This window comes from Hemitrygon akajei, chromosome 22 (assembly GCF_048418815.1).
Source record: "Hemitrygon akajei chromosome 22, sHemAka1.3, whole genome shotgun sequence".
Lineage (NCBI taxonomy): Eukaryota > Metazoa > Chordata > Chondrichthyes > Myliobatiformes > Dasyatidae > Hemitrygon > Hemitrygon akajei.
Genome location: NC_133145.1, coordinates 54,662,067 through 54,685,400, shown reverse-complemented (window position 1 = coordinate 54,685,400; position 23,334 = coordinate 54,662,067). Strand labels below are relative to the sequence as shown.

The window sequence follows — 23,334 nt, the reverse complement described above, 5'->3', positions numbered from 1 at the left end:
ACAGCACCTTGGGGATATATATTTTATCTTCATAGAATCATTGAACTGTTCTTGCAAAGACCAGCTCCCTGAACAGAAATTTCTTCAGTCACATCATCCTGCTCTTTCTCCATGGTTCTGTAAATTAATTTTCTTCCGGAGTCTGATGCCTTTCATTTTTTCACATTAAGAAACTCTTTGACTGTTTATCTTTGTTTCAAAAATGTAAGTATTTTCCCACTGTTTTGAAGCCTACTGTTTCAATTTAATAAAAAAGTCATTTTTCCCCCTTCATTTTCAGGTAACATGGACTTAATTGTGTCTCAGGTCCGTCGTAGTGTGGCCTACATCACGCAGCAATATTCTGGTATGAGGTGAGACAGAACTAGAACTTCATAGCTATAAGACTTGGAAAAATCAACAGGGTGGGAGATTAAAGGCAGCTGGTAATGGTGGTAAGTGGTGTTTCGCAAGAGTCCATTTGGATCGTCAAACGTAAACATGTAGGATTAGTGTGTCAGCAGTAAATTAACTTAAGTGTAGTACAGTGTGAAGCAACACAATATTGATAGGAAGAATACAAAGGGTCAGACTCTGCTTAGAGAAGTTCCAGGTGTCAGGGGTCTTAGAGTGTGTGAAGTTACCATAACCAGTGAGAAGGTTCTGGGGAAACTGAAAGGTCTGAAGGTAGAAAAGTCACTCAGACCAGATGGGGTACACCCCAGAGTTCTAAAAGAGGTGGCTGATGAAATTGTGGAGGCATTAGTAATGATGTTTCAAGAATCACTAGACTCTGGAATGGTTTCAGAAGATTGGAAAATTGCAAACGTCACTCCACTCTTCAAGATGGGACAGAGGCAGAAGAAAGGAAACTATAGGCCAGTTAGTTTGACCTCACTGGCTGGGAAGATGTTGCAGTTGGTTATTAAGGATGAGGTCTCAGGGTACTTGGAGGCTCATAATAAAAAAGGCCATAGTCAGCATGGTTTCCTCAAGGGAAAATCTTGTTTATAAATCTGTTGGAATTCTTTGAAGAAATAACAAACAGGATAGACAAAGGAGAATTGGTTGATGTTGTGTACTTGGATTTTCAGAAGGCCTTTGACAAGGTGCCACACATGAGGCTGCTTAACAAGCTATGGGCTCATAGTATTACAGGAAAGATTCGAGTATGGATAAAACAGTGGCTGATTGGCAGGAGGCAAAGAGTGGGAACAAAGGGAGCCTTTCATGGTTGGTTGTGTTCCACAGTGACTAGTGGTGTTCCACGGGGTCTGTGTTGGGACCAATTTTACGTTTTATGTCAATGCGTTGGATGATGGAATTGATGGCTTTGTTGCAAATTTTGCAGACAATATGAAGATAGGTAGAGTGGAAGGTAGTTCTAAGGAAGTAAAGGGGCTACAGAAGGACTTAGACAGATTAGGAGAATGGGCAAAGAAATGGCAAATGGAATATAGTGTTGGGAAGTGTATGGTCATGCACGTTGATAGATAAATGAAAGGGTTAACTATTTTCTAAGTGAAGAGAAAATACAAAAAAAAACTGAGGTGCAAAGGGATTTCAGAGTCCTTGTGCAGGATTACCTAAAGGTTAATTTGCAGGTTGAGTCTGTGGTGAGGAAGGCAAATGCAACGTTAGCATTCATTTCAAGAGGACTAGAATAGAAAAACAAAGATGTAATGTTGAAATTGTATAAATCACCGGTGAGGCCTGACTTGGAGTATTGCGAGCAGGTTTGGGCCCCTTATTTTAGAAAGGATGTGCTGAAACTGAAGAAGGTTCACGAAAGTGATTCCAGGATTGAGCAGCTTGTCATGTGAAGAGTGTCTGATGGCTCTGGGCCTGTATTCACTAGAATTCAGAAGAATGAGGGGTAACCTCATTGAAACCTATTGAATGGTGAAAGAGTTCTAGAGTGGATTGGAAAGGGTGTTTCCTATGGTGGCTGTGTCTAAGACCAGAGGACACGGCCTCAAAATAGAGGAGTGTTCATTTAGAACAGAGATGAGATGAGGAATTTCTTTAGTCAGAGAGTGGTGAATCTGTGGCATTCTTTGCCTCAGGCAGCTGTGGAGGCCAAGCCTTTAAATATATTTAAGGCAGAGATTGATAGATTCTTGATTGGCAAGGGATATGGGGTGAAGGCAAGAGATTGGGGCTGAGAGAAAAATTGGCTCAGCCATGATGAAATGGCAGAGCAGACTCAATGGGCCAAATGGTCTAATTCTGCTCCTATATGTTATGGTCTTATGGTTACATTTATCAGAAGTATTTGATTAAGCTGAGGGTTGTGTTTTCTGTAAGACATTAAGGCTTAAATTGGTCAGTGTTAAACTGATGAACAAATTATGCATTTTCCAGCTAGCCTTTAATAACCGTGAAGAATTAAGTTCAAGGAAATGTCCATTCATTCATTGGGATTTTTTTCCATTGGAAAACATGCTGTGGAACACATGGAGAGGGAGGAATTGTGGCTAATTCTTTCCAGTGAAGAGAATTTGGTCAATTCCCGAGAATATGTTTTAGCTGTTAGGAGTAAAGAATAAGGGGGCCAGGTCTGAGCATCACATTCACTAAAATACGTCCATCCAAACAGCAGAACAAGGTGCAGAGCATTTTCACGGTGGGTTAACGGCAGAGAAGCTGACCTTATTTCTGGAGGGAAAATTGCAATTCCACTGCTTTCTGGATAACGTTTTCTATACAGGAAGGGAGGAGAGGAGAGATGAAGTTCAGAGTGACTGACAGAAGTTTGTGAGTTTTCCCTTTGGAATGTCTTCCAGTGTTTACATCTGTGGGCATTCTGCGGGAGCGCATTTAGGAGCTATGGTGCTGTGCACAGACTGGGCAGAGTACAGTATATCACCTAATATAAAAGGCAAGTACTGAATTCCTTCACCTTAATTTAAATGTCGTTGTCGAACTTTCAATTAGTTCAGTTTCAATAACAGGAAGGTTCACAGGAACTGATTTTCATCTTGTCACTCATAAAACACTGTCAAGTTCAGGCAATCTTTTCCTCCTGTTCCTCCCATCTTTTGTGCCTTTCTAATCAATATTTTGCACATTAAAATTGAGTGATGTCACTGCTGGGAATGGAGTTTCTATTTTGGTAATGCAATGTCAGAAACAAGTCTCTTGTCAAATAAAAACCATGATATGCTTCAAATTTTCCTTTAATTACATAAGGAATAGTACTATCTTAAAAATGAAATAGAACACAATGTACTTTAAGATGACCTTTGAAGAATTTTTGATGAAACTGCCTGGCCAACACCAGAAATGAACAAAAGCTGAATAAAATATGAATAAACGGTGAATATTTCCACTGGGTCTAAAAGATAGGTCTATGCTTCAGGCTTAATAATATTAGATTAGATTAGATTCAATTTTATTGTCATTGTGCCGAGTACAGATACAGAGCCAATGAAATACAATTAGCATCTAACCAGAAGTGAAAAGAATAGTGTTATTTACAAAATAACTGTGAATAAAAAGTAAGTGCTACAGCACACAAATATAAAAGTACTAAGACAGTACAATATGGGTGCAATACTGTTTAGCGCTGTGATGTGAGGTTCAGCTTACTCTTTTACTCAATTTGCTTTCTTGCTGCTGCCATTAGAAAGAAAGTGCTGGAAACGCAGGGCCCATGCCACCAGTTTCAGAAACAGTTGTTACCCCTCAACCACCATGCTCTTGAACCGGAAGGGATAACTTCACTAAACTTCACTTGCCCTGTCATTCAAATGTTTCCACAACCTACAGACTCATTTTCAAGGACTCTTCATTCATGTTCTCGATATTTACTATTTATTTATTCTTTTTGAAAATGTATTTTTCTTTATATTTGCACAATTTGTTGTCTTCTGCACATTTTGTCTGTCCTGTTGGGTACGGTCTTTCATTGATACTATTACGTTTCTTGGACAGAGTGGATTTTCTTGCAAGAAAACAAATCTCAGGGTTGTATATGGTGACATATATGTACTTTTGTAGCGATGTGCTACACACAGCGCTGAAATAACGACAAGCAGTCGGTAAGTTGTTTCGAGACTAGTTTATTCAAACTTCGCAGTGCTGGCATTTAAATCCCTAGCACCCGCCCTCTCCGGGCGGAAATGACGTCGGAGATACATTACTAAAGTCTCCCCCCGCGCGCTGGCTATTTGTGAGCCGGTTCGCCTGCACAGAAAGTGGGTCGCCACATAACCCCCCCCAGAACCAGCGATACACCCCCCCCCCCAATGTCCACAGTCTGGATCAGCCTCTGTTTGGGAGGTCTGCCTCTGCGCCGCGGTGCCTGAACCTTGACCAGTCCACTGTGAAAATCTCCTCTTTCCCCCCAATGTCCAGAACATACGTGGACCCGTTGTTGTTGATCACCTTGAACGGCCCCTCGTACGGCCGCTGTAGCGGTGCCTGGTGTTCGCCCCTTCATACAAACACAAACTTACAGATTTGCAGGTCTTTGGGTACATGGGTCGGGGTCCGTCCGTGCTGTGAAGTCGGTACGGGGGCCAGGTTGCTGAGCCTTTCGCGTAGCCTGTCCAGGACTGCTGCGGGTTCTTCCTCTTGCCCCCTTGGGGCTGGTATGAACTCTCCCGGGACCAACTTGGCCGATGAGGCGCGCAGATCCTCTTTGGGCGCTGTACGAATTCCAAGCAGGACCCAGGGAAGCTCGTCCACCCAGTTAGGTCCTCTCAGGCGAGCCATGAGAGCCGACTTCAAGTGATGGTGGAAGCGTTCCACCAGTCCGTTCAACTGTGGGTAGTAGGCAGTTGTGTGGTGCAGCTGCGTTTCCAACAGGCTGGCCACAGCCGACCACAGGCTGGAGGTGAACTGGGCGCCTCTGTCGGAGGTAATGTGGGCCGGTACCCCGAAGCGTGTTACCCAGGTTGCGATCAGTGCTCGGGCGCAGGAATCGGCAGATGTGTCGGTGAGCGGGACCGCCTCTGGCCACCTCGTGAACTGGTCTACCATCATTAGGAGGTACCACGCTCCTCGGGACACTGGTAGGGGGCCCACGATATCCACATGAATGTGGTTGAACCTCCGGTGGGTGGGTTCGAACTGCTGCGGCGGGGCTTTAGTGTGCCGCTGCACCTTGGCTGTTTGGCACTGCGCGCACGTTCTGGCCCGTTCACTGACCTGCTTGCAAAGTCCGTGCCACGCGAACTTGCTGGAGACCAGCCGGACAGTTGTCCTGATAGATGGGTGCGCCAATCCGTGTATGGAGTCGAAAACCCGCCGCCTCCAGGCTGCCAGGACGATGGGGCGAGGTTGGCCGGTAGCCACGTCACACAGGAGGGTCCTCTCACCTGGGCCTATGAGAAAGTCCTGCAGCTGCAAACCCGAGACTGCGGTCCTGTAGCTGCGCATCTCGTCGTCTGCCTGCTGCGCCTCCGCCAGTGCTGCATAGTCCACCCCCAGGGACAGGGCCTGGTCAGCTGGTCTGGAGAGTGCGTCCGCCATGACGTTGTCCTTTCCCGAGACATGCTGGATGTCCGTCGTGTACTCAGATATGTAGGACAGATGTCGCTGCTGGTGAGCTGACCAGGGATCGGACACCTTCGTGAACGTGAAGGTCAACGGTTTGTGGTCCGTGAACACGGTGAACGGCCTGCCTTCTAAGAAGTACCTGAAATGCCGGACTGCCAGATACAGTGCCAACAGCTCCCAGTCGAAAGCACTGTACTTGAGTTCAGGTGGTCGTAGGTGCTTGCTGAAGAACGCCAGGGGTTGCCAGCGCCCCTCGATGAGCTGCTCCAGCACCCCACCGACTGCTGTGTCGGATGCGTCCACCGTGAGGGCGGTCGGAACGTCAGTTCTGGTGTGCACCAGCATCACAGCATCAGCCAAGGCTTCCTTGGCTTTAACGAAAACGGCCCTGGCCTCCTCGTCCCAAGTAATGTCCTTGCCTTTACCCGACATCAGGGTGTACAAAGGGCGCATGATACGGGCTGCTGAGGGGAGGAAACGGTGGTAGAAGTTCACCATACCAACGAACTCCTGCAGGCCTTTGACTGTGTTGGGCCAGGTAAAGTGGCGGATCGCATCTACCTTGGCGGGCCCCGTCTTTGGTAATCCTGTGGCCCAGGAAGTCGATGGTATCGAGACCGAACTGGCATTTGGCCGGGTTGATCGTGAGGCCGTATTCACTCAGTCGGGCGTAGAGTTGACGGAGGTGGGACAGATGCTCCTGACGACTGCTGCTGGCTTTGAGGATGTCGTCCAAATAGATGAAAGCGAAGTCCAGGTCGCGTCCCACCGCATCCATTAACCGCTGAAATGTCTGTGCGGCATTCTTTAGGCCGAACGGCATGCGGAGGAACTCGAAAAGGCCAAAAGGGGTGATGAGTGCCGTTTTGGGGACGTCGTCCGGATGCATCGGGATTTGATGGTATCCCCGGACGAGGTCTACCTTGGAGAAGATCCGTGTGCCGTGCAGGTTTGCTGCAAAGTCCTGAATGTGCGACACAGGGTAGCGGTCCGGTGTTGTAGCCTCGTTCAGCCTGCGGTAGTCGCCGCACGGTCTCCAGCCCCCTGTCGCTTTGGGCACCATGTGCAGAGGGGAGGCCCATGGGCTGTCGGACCGCCGTATGATCCCCAATTCCTCCATCCTCTTGAACTCCTCCTTCGCCAGGCGGAGCTTTTCCGGGGGGAGCCTTTGTGCGCGGGTGTGGAGGGGTGGTCCCTGTGTCGGAATGTGGTGCTGTACCCCGTGTCTGGGCATGGCTGCCGTGAACTGCGGTGCCAGAATCGATGGAAAGTCCGCCAGGATTCTGGTGAATTCATTGTCTGACAGCGTGATGGAGTCCAGGTGTGGGGCCGGCAACTTGGCTTCACCCAGGGAGAACGTCTGGAAAGTCTCGGCATGTACCAGTCTTTTCCCTTGCAAGTCGACCAGCAGACTGTGAGCTCGCAAGAAGTCCACCCCCAGTAGTAGTTGGGCCACCGCGGGCATTGTGAAGTCCCACGTGAACCGGCTGGCGCCGAACTGCAGCTGCACTGTGCGGGTGCCGTAGGTCCGTATCGTGCTGCCGTTTGCAGCCCTCAGGGTGGGTCCTGGCTTCCTGTTGCGGGTGTCGTACCCCGTCGGGGGCAAAACGCTGATCTCCGCTCCGGTGTCGACCAAGAAGCGGCGTCCCGACTGTTTGTCCCAGACGTACAAGAGGCTGTCCTGGTGGCCAGCCGCCATAGTCATTAGCGGCTGCTGGCCTTGTCCCTGGCTCTTGCAGGGCGGGCGACAACGGCGGGCTTTTGTGCCCCACCGCTGGTAGTAGAAACACCACTGTTCACTGGCCTCCTCACTCTTGCCTCTGTGTTGTGTGCGCCCCCCTGCTGGGCCTGGTCTGGTAATCTGACTGACGGACGCCATGCTCTCCCTCTTGGCTTTCCACAGCATGTCTGCCTGGGCCGCCACCTTCCGGGGGTCGCTGAAGTCTGCGTCGGCCAGCAGCAGATGTATGTCCTCGGGCAGTTGCTTGAGGAACGCTTGCTCGAACATGAGGCAGGGCTTGTGTCCGTCAGCCAGCGCCAGCATCTCGTTCATTAATGCTGACAGCAGTCTGTCTCCCAAACCGTCCAGGTGAAGCAGGCGGGCACCTCACTCACGCCGTGAGAGGCCAAAGGTCCCAATGAGCAGCGCCTTGAATGCTTCATATGTGCCTTCTTCCGGGGGTGAATGTATGAAATCCGCAACCTGGGCGGCCGTCTGCTGGTCAAGGGCGCTCACCACGTGGTAGCAACGCGTAGAATCAGAGGATATCTGCCAAATCTGGAACTGGGCTTCTGCTTGGCTAAACCACACGCGTGGTCGCAGCGTCCAGAAAGTCGGCAGTTTTAGCGAAACCGCGTGAACAGATGAAAAGTCGGTCATCTTTGGTCCAAATCCCGTTTGGACCGTCGGGGTCACCAATGTAGCGATGTGCTACACACAGCGCTGAAATAACGACACGCAGTCGGTAAGTCATTTCGAGACTAGTTTATTCAAACTTCACGGTGCTGGCATTTAAATCCCTAGCGCTCGCCCTCTCCGGGCGGAAATGACATCAGAGGTACATTACTAAAGTGTCCCCCCGCGCGCTGGCTATTTGTGAGCCAGTTCACCTGCGCAGAAAGTGGGTCGCCACACTTTGATAATAAATTTACTTTGAACTTTGTACTCAAGAAATTGGGCAATACTCAATGATTATTACTCCTGACAAAGGGTCTCGGCCCGAAACGTCAACATCGCTTCTCCCTATGGATGCTGCCTAGCCTGCTGTGTTCTAACAGCATTTTGTGTGTGTTGCTGTTTGAATTTCCAGCATCTGCAGATTTCCTCGTGTTTGCTCAATGATTATGTGTTTTTGGTGCCGACACATTTAGTACACAACACACACTACACCCAAGCTTTGATGATTTATGTAACTGACCAAGATCTGTGTAAGCCTAAAGTTTGCTGATGCTTCTAGTGGATTATTACTACGTAGTAGGTCATAGGGAACTACAGCACAGAAACAAATCTTTTGTCCCACTGATCCATGCCAACCAAGAGTCCCATCTAAGCTGGTCCCAATGACCTGCATTCGACCCAAATCCCTCTAAGGTTTATAGTCTAAACGCTTCCTGCCCAATCTTTCAAATGTTAAAGTAAGCACCTCAACCACTTCCTCTGGCAGATCATTCCATTATACTGGTAAAAATATTGCCCATCAGGTTCCTATTAAATCCTTCCCCTCTCACCTTCAACCTATGCTCTGCAGCTCTTGATTGTGCAGACCTGGGAAGCAGACGATGCATATTGACCTTTTCTATACCCATCACCATCTTATAAACTTCTATGGGATCACCCCTTACCCTCTTTCACTCCAATGAAAAAAGACCCAACCTACTCAACCACCTCCTCTGACTCAGTCCCTTGAGTCCTGATACAAGCTTCATAAATCTCCTGTGCTCTACTTCCAGCTTTATGGCATCTTTTCTATAACAAGGTGACCAAACCTGAGTACAGCATTCCAAAAGCAAACACGAGGAGATCTGCAGATGCTGGAAATTCAAGCAACACACTCAAAATGCTGGTGGAACGCAGCAGGCCAGGCAGCATCTATAGGGAGAAGCACTGTCGAAGTTTCGGGCCAAGACTCTTCGTCAGGACTAACCGAAAGGAAAGATAGTCAAGAGATTTGAAAGTAGGAGGGGGAGGGGAAAATGTGAAATGATAGGAGAAGACCGGAGGGGGTGGGGTGAAGCTGAGAGCCAGAAAGGTGATTGGCAAAAGGGATACAGAGCTGGAGAAGGGAAAGGATCATGGGACAGGAGGCCTAGGGAGAAAGAAAGAGGGAGGGGAGCACCAGAGGGAGATGGAGAACAGGCAGAGTGATGGGCAGAAAGAGAAAAAATAACATTTCAAGTGAGGCCTCACCAAAGTGTTGTACAACTGCAGCATAACATCCTAACTTCTACACTCAGCTGATGAAGGCCAGTGTAACAAAAGCGTTCTCCACTGCCCTGTCTACCTGCAATACCACTTCCAGGGAACTATGTTCTTGTACTCCTTGTTCCTTCTGTTCTACAACAGTTCCCCAGAGCCTTACTATTAAGTTTTGTAACTTCAAAACTTTAAACTAAATTCAAAGGAAGACAGGGAAGTCCGAAAATACGGGTGTAACTTTTGTCTTTTACTTTAAGCAAGATGCGCATGTATCATGTGACAACGTATGGAATTAATGTATTTTTACATATAACCTGTAATGATATTTATATGAACAAGAATACTTAATCAAACAATATATATATATACAAGATTACTCAAATATTATTGAAATATTAAATGCACAACACCTACCTTCAGCTGTGAAAGTCCTGCTGTTATGTTTTGTAACTTCAAAACATTAAACTAATTCAAAGGAAGATACAAGAGTCCAAAATGCAGGTCTGACTTTGAGTTTACTTTAAGCGAGACATAAACGTATCAGGTGGTAGTATACAATTTACATATTTAAAAATATAACCTGTAATTAATTATTTAAATGACCAAGAGCGCTTAAACAATCAATATAAGAGTTGTTATTCCTCTCCCGGCCTCTTGGCGCAGCAGGCGGCAATCTTGTCTGTTGTTTTTTACTGAGGCCCAGTTGACGCTCAACCCATCAAGGATGGAAAGTGTGCAAGGGAAGGAGCCGGCCAGATTCGAACCCAGGACCACTCGCCTGGAAATCCGGTGCAGATGCCGCTACACCACCAGCCGGCAATACAACCGTGCTTAAATATTATCAAAATTTTCCCAGTATGAATCAAATTGTTACAGCTTAACTACATAATGCCTCATAGGCCTGATTTTATTCTCACAAATCAATGAATATGTTGTAAAAAAAAAGATCACTCCCTACTTGTATATAATTTTTTCCCTTTTGCTTGTTTTTTCTTTCCGCTCTTTTCTATAAGTGTATACCTCAGATAAATACTTTGTGGAGATTTATGATACATATGATTATAGGATATATATGTACAATGTCTGAAATACATTTTATGGAAATGTTTGATGATGAACTTCAATAAAATATAAATTACAAAAAAAAAATTATCAAAACATTGAATACACTACACGTACCCTCATTCATCTTCCCAAAATGCAACACCTCACACCTAGCTGAATGAAAATCCATTTGCCATTTTTGGGCCTACTTACCCAGTTGACCAAGTTCCCTTTGTAAATCCGGATAGCCTTCTTTACTGTCAGCATCACTGCCTGCTTTAGTGTAATTGCAAATTTACTAACCCTGTCTTGCGCATTTTCACCGCGGTCACTCTCTGATGGAAACGATATAGACATGTGTTTGATATCTCCACAGGTGCATTGCTTGTCAGTGGAATTTACAACCTCCGTCCAATTGTCCACACATATGTCAACGATCCTCTTCAGATGACTGAGTACGTGTGTTGGATGATCACTGCCAATTACATTGATTATATTAACAGAATCAGGTTTAATATCACTGGCGTATATTGTGGAGTTCCGTGATACATAATGGAATATTGTGGCATATACTGTTGAGTTCCTCCAGCATTTTGTGTGTGCTTGGATCTCCAGTATCTGCAGATTTCCTCTTGTTTGTTAATATCACTGGCGTATGTTGTGAAATTTGTTGTTCTGTGGCAGCAGTACAGTGCAATACATTCTAAAATAACAATGAATTACAATAAAATATATTTTAATATTAAATTAAATAAGTGGCGCAAAACGAGAGCAATATTTGAAAAAATAGTGAGTTAGTGCTCATGGATACATTGTCCATTCAGAAATCAGATGGTGAAAGGGAAGAAACTCTTCTGAATTACTCCTAACCACTGTGCTAATATATTATTCTTTGAAGTGACTAGACCAATGGTAATATGAGCCATTTCTCTTTCTATGAAATGTGTCGAGCATTCTAAATGACAGTATTTTCATTTGTGTTTTGAATAGAAAGGGAAATGTCAGATGTCATAGATTTCAAATTTAGCTGGTTATAAGTGACAAGTTCATTTTTCCAATATTCCTGGTTGAAGTTCTTGTGATTATTATTTTATTAAAAGTCTTTGCTGGCAGATTAGGGTTTGATGGATCAATGATTTTTTTTTAAATCACAGGGATGATGCTGTCCGAAACAGCCCGATGGAGTTTGTGAATACCATGAAACGATTGGACAGGAGCTCGGAGATTGTTGTTGCAGTAGCTCAGTATGATTCAAATGAATTTAGGAAACAATCTCAGGAATATTACCAGGTACATCTTCTTTCATTTAAAATTTGTATCTTTATAATCTGCTTCTCTTCAACAGCCCTATTTTTTCAACTACTATCAGGTGTCTGTGCAAATTTTGAAAAAACAAACTCAAAGTAGATTTATTATCAAAGTGTGCATTGTATACATCACCATGTACTAGCTTGAGATTCTTTTTCTTGGAGACATTTACAGGAAAGTAAATAAATACAGTAGAATTTATGAAAATCTATACATAAACAAAGACTGACAAACAACTGATGTGCAGCAGAAGACCAATTGTACAAAAGAAAGTTAAAAAAATACTGAGAACAAATTGTACAGTCCTTGGAAGTTAGCCCATTGCAGGAGTTCCCAAGCATTTTTATGCCCTGGTCCCCTACCATGAACTGAGGGTCCTTGGACCCCAGGTTTAGAATCTCTGGTCTATGGTTGTGGAATCAGTTCAGAGCTGAGATGAGTGACTTTTCCCTCACTGATTCAGGAGCCTGATGGTTATAGGGAAATAGTAGTGCAAACTCTTGAGTCGAGTATGATGTTCTCCAAAGGGGTTGTCCATTCGTGAGTTGCTTGTGGCTGATCTGGGATGCACACGACTGTAAGTGTTAGGATGGATTCTCTTAATAGAGAATGCCTGTGAGAGACCTTGTTTAACCTGGGGAGACTGATACACAGGCAACCACCACGCGGTCCTTGACAGATTTGGGTCAGGGTCCGGTGGCATAGAATCCAAGATGACCGGCGACCCTTCACTGCTGCAGCCTTCCTCCACCCTCATTGCCGTTGTGATGTGTCGTCATCTTCCGCCAGCTCCTCTGTTGAGATCTTGGTTGGATTGCACTTTGTCTGGACTTCCTCCCCCCCGCCCCTGACCTTACCACCATGGGTGACCCTACCAGGAGCTAAGTACTTAATAGGTAAACACCAGAAAGCATTGTTCTTGGGATCTCAGAAACTCACAAGCCTCCCTCAACACAATAAGGTTCAAAGTTTAAGGTAATTTTTTATTATCAGAGTACATATATGTCACCACATACAATCCTGAGATTTATTTTTCTGTGGGCGTACTCAGCAAATCTATAGAATAGTAAGTATAACAGGATCATTGAAAGATCAGTTAGAAGACAATAAACTATGCAATTGCAAAAAAAGAGCAATAAATAAGGGGAACATAAAATAACAAGATAAAGAATCCTTAAAGTGAGATCATTGGTTGTGGGAATATCTCAATGGATGGACAAGTGAGTGTAGTTATCCTCTTTCGTACAAGAGCTTGATGGTTGAGGTGTAGTAAATGTTCTTGAACCTGGTGGTGCAAGTCCTGAGGCTCTTGTACCTTCTACCTGAGAAAAGAGCATGGCCTGGGTGGTGAGGTTCTTTGATGATGGATGCAGCTTTCTTAGAAGAGTGTTTCATGTAGATGTGCTCTAAAATTGAGAGGGCTTTACCTGTGATGTACTGGGCTGAATCCACTACCTTGTCTGTTCAAAGGTGTTGGCGTTTCCATACCAGGCTGTAATGCAGCCAATCAATACACTCTTCACTACACTAATATAGAAGCTGATCATAGTTTTTGATGACACGCCAAATCTCTGCAGACTTCTAAGGAAGTAGAGGTGTTACCATGCTTTCCTCGCGAGTGTGTTTACACGTTGGGCCCAGGACATGTCCTCTGAAATAGTAACACCCAGGAATTTAAAGTTGCTAACCCTCTCTACCTCTGACCCTCCAGCAAGGACAGGCTCACGGACCTCTGGTTTCCCTCTCCTGAAGTCTACAATCAATTCCTTGGTCTTGCTGACAATGAGTGAGAAGTTGTCGTTATGACACCACTCAGTAAAATTTTCAGTCTCTCCCCTGTGTGTTGATTCATGACTGCCTTTCGTTTGGCCCACAACACTAGTGTCATCAGCAAGCCCGAATATGGTGTTGGAGCTGTACTTAGCCACACAGTCATTGGTGTAAAGTGAGTAGAGCAGGGGGCTAAGCACGCAGCCGTGTGGTGCACCCGTGCTGATGGAGATGGTGCAGGAGATGTTGTTGATGATCCTTGGAGAAATGTAGTTATTGAACTTGGTGGTGTGGGAACTAAGGCTGCTGTATATCCTGCCTAATGGCAGCAGCGTGAAGAGAGCATGGCCTGGATGGGTTCTGGATGGATGTCGCTTTGTTGTGGAATGCGCTGTAAGGTTTCACTGCTAATGTAATGGTTTCTCTGTAGCAGCAACGTTTGGGTTATAACTAGAGATAACAGGGTTTTGGATTGTGGGGCTATCCAACGAGAGGGATGTTGGTCTTTCTTGTGGGTCTGGGAGCAAGGATTTTACAGTCTTTTACTGGGGAAAGATGAGGAGGGAGGACGTGAATGGAGAGAGTTGGTAGACCGCTGGATGAGTGGACTTGGAGCGAGGGTCTGAGGGTCGGCTATGGTCGGAGGAGGTCGAAGGAAAACCAGTGGACTGAACCATGAGCTCCAACGTTGCACTGTAGAGTGTTTCATGAGAATGGGCCCTTTTTTTTGTTTCTTTACTAACCGTACAGGCAAATTAAGAATTATAAAGCTCAATCGTTTAATTGCATCTTGTGCACTGTTTGTTACTAGGTAGTACTGATTTGTAACAGGGGACACATTGCGCAGCATCCACCCAAACAAGATTTCTTAAGTTTGGCCGGGCCGGGGGCTGCCTTCCCCTAGATTAAGCCGCTAGCCGAACCGAGAGTTACACTTGTGGCAGTGCTCATTTTAGCTGTGTTCAAGGATATTCAAGAACTGAAAATGGAATAAACATGTAACATTATCCAGCGACCTTTCATGGCAGACACTTGAAGTAATGCTTTTGGTCAAAGTTAATAGGGTTTTGGGTTTCTATCAGGACTTTGAATGTAAATTTTTATTAGGTACACCTGCTTTTTAATGCAAATATCTAATCAGCAAATCAATGCATAAAAGCATGCAGACATGGTCAAGAGGTTCAGTTATTGTTCAGGCCAAAACATCAGAATGGGGAAGAAATGTGATCTAAGTGACTTTGCCTGTGGTATGATTGTTGGTGCCAGATGGGGTGGTTTGAGTATCTCAGAAACTGCTGATCTGGGATTTTCAAGCACACCAGTCTTTAGAGTTTACAGAGAATGACGTGAAGAACAAAATACATCCAGTGAGCAGCAGTTCCGTGTTCAAAAACATCTTGTAAATGGGAGAGATCAGAGAAGAATGGCCAAGACTGATTCAAGCTGACAGCAAGGTGGCAGGAACTCAAATAACCATGCATTATAACAGTGGTGTGCAGAAGAATATCTCCAAATGCACAACACATTGGATCCATTGATGAACTACAGAAACTGAAGACCACAACGGGTTCCACTCCTGTACGGAATAAAGTGACCACAAAGTGTAAAATCCTTTCTTTAGAATATAGTGTGCCACAAATCCTGAGTTTAATGGAAGGCTCACAACTTTTGCATATGATGATTGAGTGTTAAGATAATCGGGTAGATATTTTGTTGGCAAGCATTATAGAATTATTTCTGGTGTTCATCAAGACTCTTTGTGTTGACTAATAGAACACAGCAAGATTTTGCGACAGGTAAATGGCCAGATAACCTTTATTCAGCAATTTTCAATTGAATATTGACCCTCCCCCCAGTGCAACATGACAACCGTCATTCTCAAAGGTTTTGCATCACTCTGAAAGTAGCCACTTCCCAAGTATGAGTCACCGTTGCACCCCCTGAAGTGACTCCACATGAGAAGTAAAGGAGTCACCATTAGATGTTGCCTGACTTGCTGCGTTTCTCCCGCATCACTTCACTTGGCTTTGTTTCAGATTTCTAGTGTTGATAGGCCTTTCTCTGGTCAAACAAAGAAAATCATTTTTTAGATCACTCCAACCTTCATAATTCCTTCATTTCTGTCTCTGTTCTAGACATTAGCTGGCTTCAGTTTCCTTGTCACATTCTCCCTCTCTCCCCTCCGCTCTATTTCTCCCTCCTGCTCTCACAAACTCTCCCCCCTCCTTCTCTCATTGTCTCTCTCTGTCTGTCTCTGCAAGTCTCCCTCTTTCTTTCTCTCTATCTCTGTCCGTCTGCCCCTCTATCACCCACTCTCTCCCTATCTCCAGCAATTTTGGTTTTATTTCATATTTCCAATATTTTTCTTTTACAAATATTACTTGCTTGAAGCCACTCCCCAGTGCAAACTTGATTGCCTCGCAAAAGGGTGAACTATTTATTATTTTGATCTACAGAAACTGTGCTAATACTTCCACGCTTCTATTGGCTGCACTATAATCCAAAAGCAATTTAAAATCACTGGAAGATAATTCTGAAAAACAGTCAATTTAAATTACTTTGCTGGAGACCCAAGTGGATTCTCTCTTCACGTTCCCCCAGTATTGAGCACTATAATGATGTTAAAAATTGGCTACTTTACCTTTCCCTTACGATACTTAATATTTCTGCAAAGCAATTTTTCTCTTAATGTAGAAAACTGCACCATAATTTAAACCAGTGCAGACAAAGAATAGCTGCAAGATTTTCACATTAATGGAGCAATTTCATTCTAGTGGTTTAGCACAGGAAAACTGGGCAAAAAATCATTCTGATTAATTTAAAGATATTTTGTTTATTTATTTTATTTTGTGAGATACAGCACGGAATAGGCCCTTCCAGCCCTTTGAACCGCACCAACCAGCAATCACCTGATTTGACCCTAGCTTAATCAAGGGACAATTCACAATAATCAATTAACTTAGCAACCAGTATGTCTTTGGAATGTGGGAGCACCCGGAGGAAACCCACGTAGTCACAGGGAGAAGGTACAAACTTCTTACAGACACTGGAGTTGAACCCAGCTGTAAAGTACTGTGCTAACCACTATGCTACTAAGCAGCTTCAAAGCGAAATGTGGACCATATGGAGCACCTTATAATAACTCATCCAGCTATTAAATCAGGAGGAAGGTAGGGTAGAATTATGTGCACTGATATAAATAATGGTGTTAGTGAACTTAACTACTTCTGAGTCTAATTCCATGGGTCGCAAGTATCTACTATATTGACTTGGGGAATGATCTTAATTCCTCATTTAAAGCCAGAGGGAAGATTGGAGATCAGGGGGAAGATACGGGATAGAGATAAGAGATTGGAGATGATACAGGTGGATGAATCAAGGAAAAAATGGTGGGAAGTGGATTGTGTGACAGGATGACTTGTGACCCATGGAATTACAGAGGATAGGATTGCTATTATTTTTTTTCAATCTTGATCAGAGATAAGGGTCATTTCTTAAGATAGAATGATGGAATCCTTGCTGCTGGACTCCCTCAGTGACCTCGCGCAGACACTAAGAAAAGCAGAAGCAGGTTTTAATGGTCTGGGTAAAATACACCAATAAACTGGGTGAAATACTGTAAAGGTGACAAAGGTTGTGCATTACTATGCATGTCTAGTAAACTCCCTATTTATACATGGTTATAAGAGCAGTGGGCTGTGACACAATTTCCTGCACCGTGCTATGTGCATAGAAAGTACGATTAGGTTTTTTATAAAATTTCATCATGTAGCACGTATCATAAATCTGCCACAAAATAGAATTTCTGGGGAGATACCTTAAAAAGCTATCGGGGCGAAGAAACTAATAGCTTTCATAAAGACTGCTGGCCTGAACATTAGCAAGAGAAAACAATATAGTAGTAGTCCCCTGGGTCAGTGACCCATCTCTAACCTCAAACTTCTGTCAACAACTGGCAATAAATTCTGTACTCCAATCACCAGACAGAGGCCACAGGGATCTCAAGAGGCACTGTGACCAAAAAGGTGGCATTAATTCTACACAGATGCAGTCACAGGCGGCAATCAAGAAATACTCCTGCATCCTGAGGGGTTTCATTCCTGAAAACTGTATCGAGTCCTAGCATGAAGGCAATTATCTTCTATTGTCAGGGAGAGAATCACCTCAAAACTTCTTGAATATCACATTGAGCAGCCTTTTTTAATAATTAGTAGTACACACAAAATGCTGGATGAACTCAGCAGTTCATTGGATGAAGGGTGTCAGCCAGAAATGTCGGCTGTTTATCCCTCTCCTCAGAGGCTGCCTGACCTGCTGAGTTCGTCTGGCATTTTGAGTGTGTTACTCTGAATTTCCAGCATCTGCAGAATCTTTAATCGTTAGTTTGAGAATATGGGGCTGTTTTCAGAAAACTTTCACCAGATTAATGTCATGTAATAACTAAGATTTACTGGGAGGGTTTTAGATAAACAGTGTACATTATTCAGTGCATTGCCCATTCTTTGCTCCAATGCCAGAGTATTTTCTCAAGTTCAAATTTAAGTTTATTGACATTCCACTATACACATGTACATAGCTAAATGAACCATCATTCCTCTGTGTGCAAAACACAGTAAATATAGTCACACACAGCTCATATAGCTACAACCCAGCACATACAGTCTCAAAATAATATTAACAGTGTCACTGGGCTTAAATCCTGGACCTCCTTTCATCAGTAGCACGGAAAGGATGTCATGAATTAAAAGAAAGAGTCTCACCATTACCTTTCAAAGGCAATTAAGAAAGTGCATTGCTGTCAATGGATGAAGTATTCTTCAGTAAGTCTATTAAGAGGCTGAGAGAACTCCCATTACACTATCCTTCTAAAGACTCTAAAGTAGTTTGTATGTGAAAATGTCGCTGATGACTTTATGATGCAGAAGGAAGTACATTTATATGTGATTTTTAAAAAAAAAATTGTTCTTTCAGGCTATTAAGGCTGCTGGATTCAATGCATCTTTTCATGATATATCAAACAGGGATCATTTTGATATTATAGAGAAACTTGTGGAAGAGAACTACATTCTAACACAGGTACAGATTTTTCAGAGTTTCCTCCTTGCTGAACTAAATTGCAATCTCATTTGAGCTGTTTCGCTGGAGGAGGGTCGCTGCAGAAGACATTCAGCCCGTTTAGATCCCGAGAAGACACAGGAGGCTGACTGACGACAGGCTGTAATCCGGGACAGGTCACATCTTGTGAGGCGAGAAGGAATAGAGTCAGAGAGCACCACGGCACAGAAACAGGCTCGTTGGCTCATTTAACCCTTGCTGAGCCATTATTCTGCCTAGTCCCGTTGACCTGCGCCTGGGCCATAGCTTCCATCCCCCTCCCATCTATGCACCGATCCAAATTTCTCTTAAATGCTGTAATCGACCCTGCATCCACTCATTCCACACTCTCAGAGAAGAAGTCTTCCCTCATGTTCCTCCTAAGTATTTTACCTTTCAACCTTAACCTATGATCTCTAGTTCTAGTCTCATCCAACCTTAGTGGGAAAAAAAGCCTGCTTGCATTTCCCCTAGCTATACACTTCATAATTTTGTATACATCTATCTCATTCTCATTCTGCATATTCCAGGGATTAAAGTTTTAACCTATTCAACCTCTCCCTATAACTCAGGTCCTCATGGCTTGGCAACATCCTTCTAGATTTTTGCTGCACTCTTTCCATTTTATTGATATCTTTCCTGTAGTTAGGTGACCGGAATTGCACACAGTACTCCAAATTAGGCCTCATCAATGTCTTATACAATTTCAGCTTGATAGGAACAGCAGAGTGACAGGAATAAATCAGTGACCATTAAGGAATATTGTCTCTAGAAGGCAGGACCCAACTACTTCTATGTGTTTTTTTTATCAGTTTTCTAGGTTAGAATCTCTTGTGGTTGAACTGGCAGTAACTACTGATCAATGTAGCAAGACATTTCTGTGACGCACAGTCAACCTCAAAAATAAATAATATTTTGCAAAGTTTTAAAGTAATATCCTTGATCACTCCGCTGACCAGCCACATGAACTAGACTTCCAAGTGAATCTGCATGTACTGCAATTGTCATCGAAAACCACACCGTTAAAACTGAAAGTCTTGCCAGTGGCTATCAATGAAGACCTCCATCTTTAGCCATTAACAGAGCTCTACTTAACTTTAAGGGCAAGTAGTTCCTTCTAAAAACAACTGCCTAGCAACCAATCAGCTTCCTGCATGGTCCAACTTTTCCAGGAATTACAGACAGTGGCAGGAAGTAAACACACTTTGCTGGTGTTGTCATAGCGTTGGGATAATCACTATGTGTCACCCCATCGCTATGTTATTCTCTAGATAAGAATCTGTAATAGGGTTTAGCTTGAAGGGTCATTGAATGTTCAGTGTTGTGATCTTGTAATTTAGGGGGCTTGGATAAGTACTTGTTTGACATAAATGTTTGGTTGAGTGTTTGACTGGTTGTCTTGTAAATAAATAACTAATGTACGTACTTGCAATCAATGACTTATGCCCCACTCACTGAATCTGCTTCCCCATAACATCAGGTACAAACAAATCGTAATCTAATTTCATGTTTGTTTCTTTTAGGTTCTGCTGAAAATGGTGTCTAAAAAATGAACAGTGAACTACAAAACCTGTGGAAGGAACCTTAGGATTCCTAATGAAGCCCTTTAATGTTCTGATCTTAGCGCTAACTACTCTAGTCAAATCAGGATCACACAAAATAACTCAGATAATTTGTTTTCAATAGGACAAGTTATAAATATAATGTTTGGCTGTCTAAACTTAAGCCATTGGTGATTAGTGTTATGTTTCCTAACTTCAGAAACTAATCAGAAGAAACTCACAGGAGTCAGGAAATGTTTTATCTACTTAGATTTTTTCACTTTTCTTAAAACGGGAGGCACTCACCTATGACATGGTGGTGTAATAACGTATGCCATTCACATACTTATTATTCACATACTTATTATGTTACTAACCCTAACCCCTAACCCTAACATTACATAATAATTATTATGTAACCCATAATGAATTATGTAAAGAATGCTTAATCTGTGTGCATACATCTACTGATGCTTCTGGACACATAATCAGTGATGTTCCTGGAATCATCGGGTGTTTCGGGTCTTTCAGCATCACACACCCTTCTCCAGGTGACCCAGCCGGGGCTGATCAGACCCCAGCTTGTGTCCAGATGGCTAGCTACACGACTCCATGGCTCCCCTCTCTTGAGCCACAGCCATCTTGAGGCCCTCTCTGCCGCATCGGTGGTACTGCGGATGCCCCTCCTCTTCCTCTGTCCCTCGATGCCCAAATTGCTGTCGGCTCTGGCTAAGGAACGGGCTGCGAATCCCCTACAACCAACTTCCACTGGGAGACACCTCGCTCTCCATCCAGCCTGCTGGCAGTCGCTGACCAGTCCTGCATACTTAGATAGCTTCCTTTCAAAGGCCTCTTCCAAGTGATCTTCCCATGGGACTGTCAACTCCAGCATCACCACCTGCTTCGTAGACTCAGACACAAGGACAGTGTCTGATTGCACGGTGGTGGCTGCGATATGATCGGGGAACCACAGCAATACACAATATATTAATAAATATTAATAACAAAATATTTACAATTTACTCAAATATTACTGAAATATTAAATGCAGTACAATTTAGCCCCATGACTTAGACTTTCATGCATACAGATGAGTAACCCTGTCCATTGTTCTTTTGCACATTGAAACCCTGTAAAAAGAGGAACTATCTTCCAATTAGAGTACATTTTCACCAAAGTGTAATGTGGGGTTATCTACAAAGCAAACAATTCTTGCACTTTTATTGCCGTAGGAATAATTCTGGATATTCCTAGATCTAGATGTCTGAATGACAAAATGATTGCATATTTCTGGAAATTTATTTTTATTGTAAATATACTGTTAATTAAATATTGCATAACATTACGATCTTGCTGCAGTAATGTTCGAGAAATAGTTTGAATCCAATTAATGAAATAAAAAGCTCTGTGGAAAATGTACGCTTGTACCATAGAAGCTATGATTATTTGCATAACCAGGTGGCAGATGACTGTACTCGAAACAGGAGCTTCAGTTCAATTCATAGTGACATATTTTGTTGGAAAAGAACTGCTCTGACAATGCAGTGTGATGTTACACCCCGTGAAACATCAATTTGGTTAGTCATGTTGCTTAAAATGAACATCTTAATGCAGTATGAAAGAAGCCGTGAATACATTCCTTCTCCTTTATGAAGGTTGAAAATACATCCAGCAGTCACTTTATCAGGTATCTCCAGGACTGAATATGTCTCCTTTTCTCCTTAATGACGGGCAGAACATACATCCAGTAGCCACTTTTAGGTATCTCCTGGACTGAATAAGGTGATCACTGAATTTATGTTTGTTGTCTGCTGCTGAACGGTGAAATGCCATTTTTATACAGGATTGACTGGCAGTTACAGATTTTAAATCACAAACACAAAAAGGTCTACAGATGCTGGAAGTCCAAAGAAACACACACAAAATGCTGTAGGAACTCAGCAGGTCAGGCAGCATCTGTGGGAAAGGGTGAAGAGTCGACATTTTGGGCTGAGACCCTTCTTCAGGACCGAGAGGGAAGGGGGAAGATGCCTGAATCAAAAGGTTTGGGGGGGGGGGGGGAGTGGTATTGACTATTTGGTAACCTTGTGTATATTCAAATTTCTTTCTTGCAAGATCAATCAACATTCACAATATAGGTGTTAATAGAAACTATAAGCTAACAACTAAAAATGCTCTGAAGTGAGTGAAGTAATTGTCCCTTAGTTGGTGTATGTTCAATGAATCCTTGCATCACATCCTTGCCTTGTCACAGTAAGCTAAATGGCTCTGGTCCCCGGCTGTGCAGAAGGAAGCGATGCTCTTCAAAGAGCTTTCTTCCCTGGTCTGATTACACAATATCCGCTTAACTTTTTCCTCACCATACTTTCACACCGTTAGTGTGTGTACATCTAAATGGTCCATTAACAACATGCCCCATACTTTCACCATGACAGCAGGTTTATGGGAAACATTTTCTTGACATGGACATTGATTGCAATCCCGTAATCGGTGTTAATTTATCATCTGGAACCCTTTAACTAACAGAATGGTGGGAGTGCTGTCAACTCTCAAGCTCCTCTTCAGTGAAAGTATGCACTCAGTGGGCACATTGTTAGGTACCTCCTAGAGCTAATAAAGTGGCCACTGAGCGTATGTTTGTGGCCTTTTGCTGCTGTAACCCATCCACTACAAGGTTCAACAGGTTCTGCATTCAGAGATGCTCTTCTGCCCACTACTGTTGCAACATGTGGTTATCTGAGTTACTGTCACCTTCTGACCATTCTCCCCATTAACAAGGTGTTTTTGCCCACAGAACTGCTGCCCACTTGGTGGTTTTCTGTTTTTTGCACCACTCCCTGTAAGTTCTAGAGACTGCGTGCAAAAAAAAAAAAGCCCAGGAGCTCAGCAGTTTCTGAGATATTCATAACACTCCGTCTGCCACCATGGTCAAAGTCACTTAGATCACATTTCTTTCCCGTTCTGATGTTCAGTCTGAATAACAACTGAACTCCTTGACCATGTCTGCAAGCTTTTATGCGTTGACTTGCTGCCACATGATTGGCTGATTAGATATTTGTGTTAATGAGTGGGTGCACCTAATGATGTGTTTACCGAATATATATTGCACATTTTGTAGTTCATCATCTAAACCTGAATCCCAGTGGCCCCACTCTTTGACCATTAATCACTAATACC

At 43.7% G+C, this 23,334-nt stretch overlaps 1 protein-coding gene across 6 annotated transcripts in view; it reads left to right on the top strand.

Moving 5' to 3' along the window:
* afmid (arylformamidase) overlaps positions 1-21,574 on the top strand; it is a 63,417-nt gene extending 41,843 nt beyond the window's left edge. For all 6 annotated transcript variants that reach the window (XM_073026268.1, XM_073026266.1, XM_073026265.1 and 3 more), the window contains 6 exons: positions 281-353; positions 2,766-2,860; positions 10,821-10,899; positions 11,599-11,734; positions 18,494-18,598; positions 20,140-21,574. In XM_073026268.1, coding sequence (XP_072882369.1) covers positions 281-353; positions 2,766-2,860; positions 10,821-10,899; positions 11,599-11,734; positions 18,494-18,598; positions 20,140-20,169 — 518 coding nt within the window. In that variant the 3' untranslated portion in view covers positions 20,170-21,574. The remainder of the gene's footprint in view (positions 1-280; positions 354-2,765; positions 2,861-10,820; positions 10,900-11,598; positions 11,735-18,493; positions 18,599-20,139) is intronic.
* Positions 21,575-23,334: the final 1,760 nt, after the last annotated feature.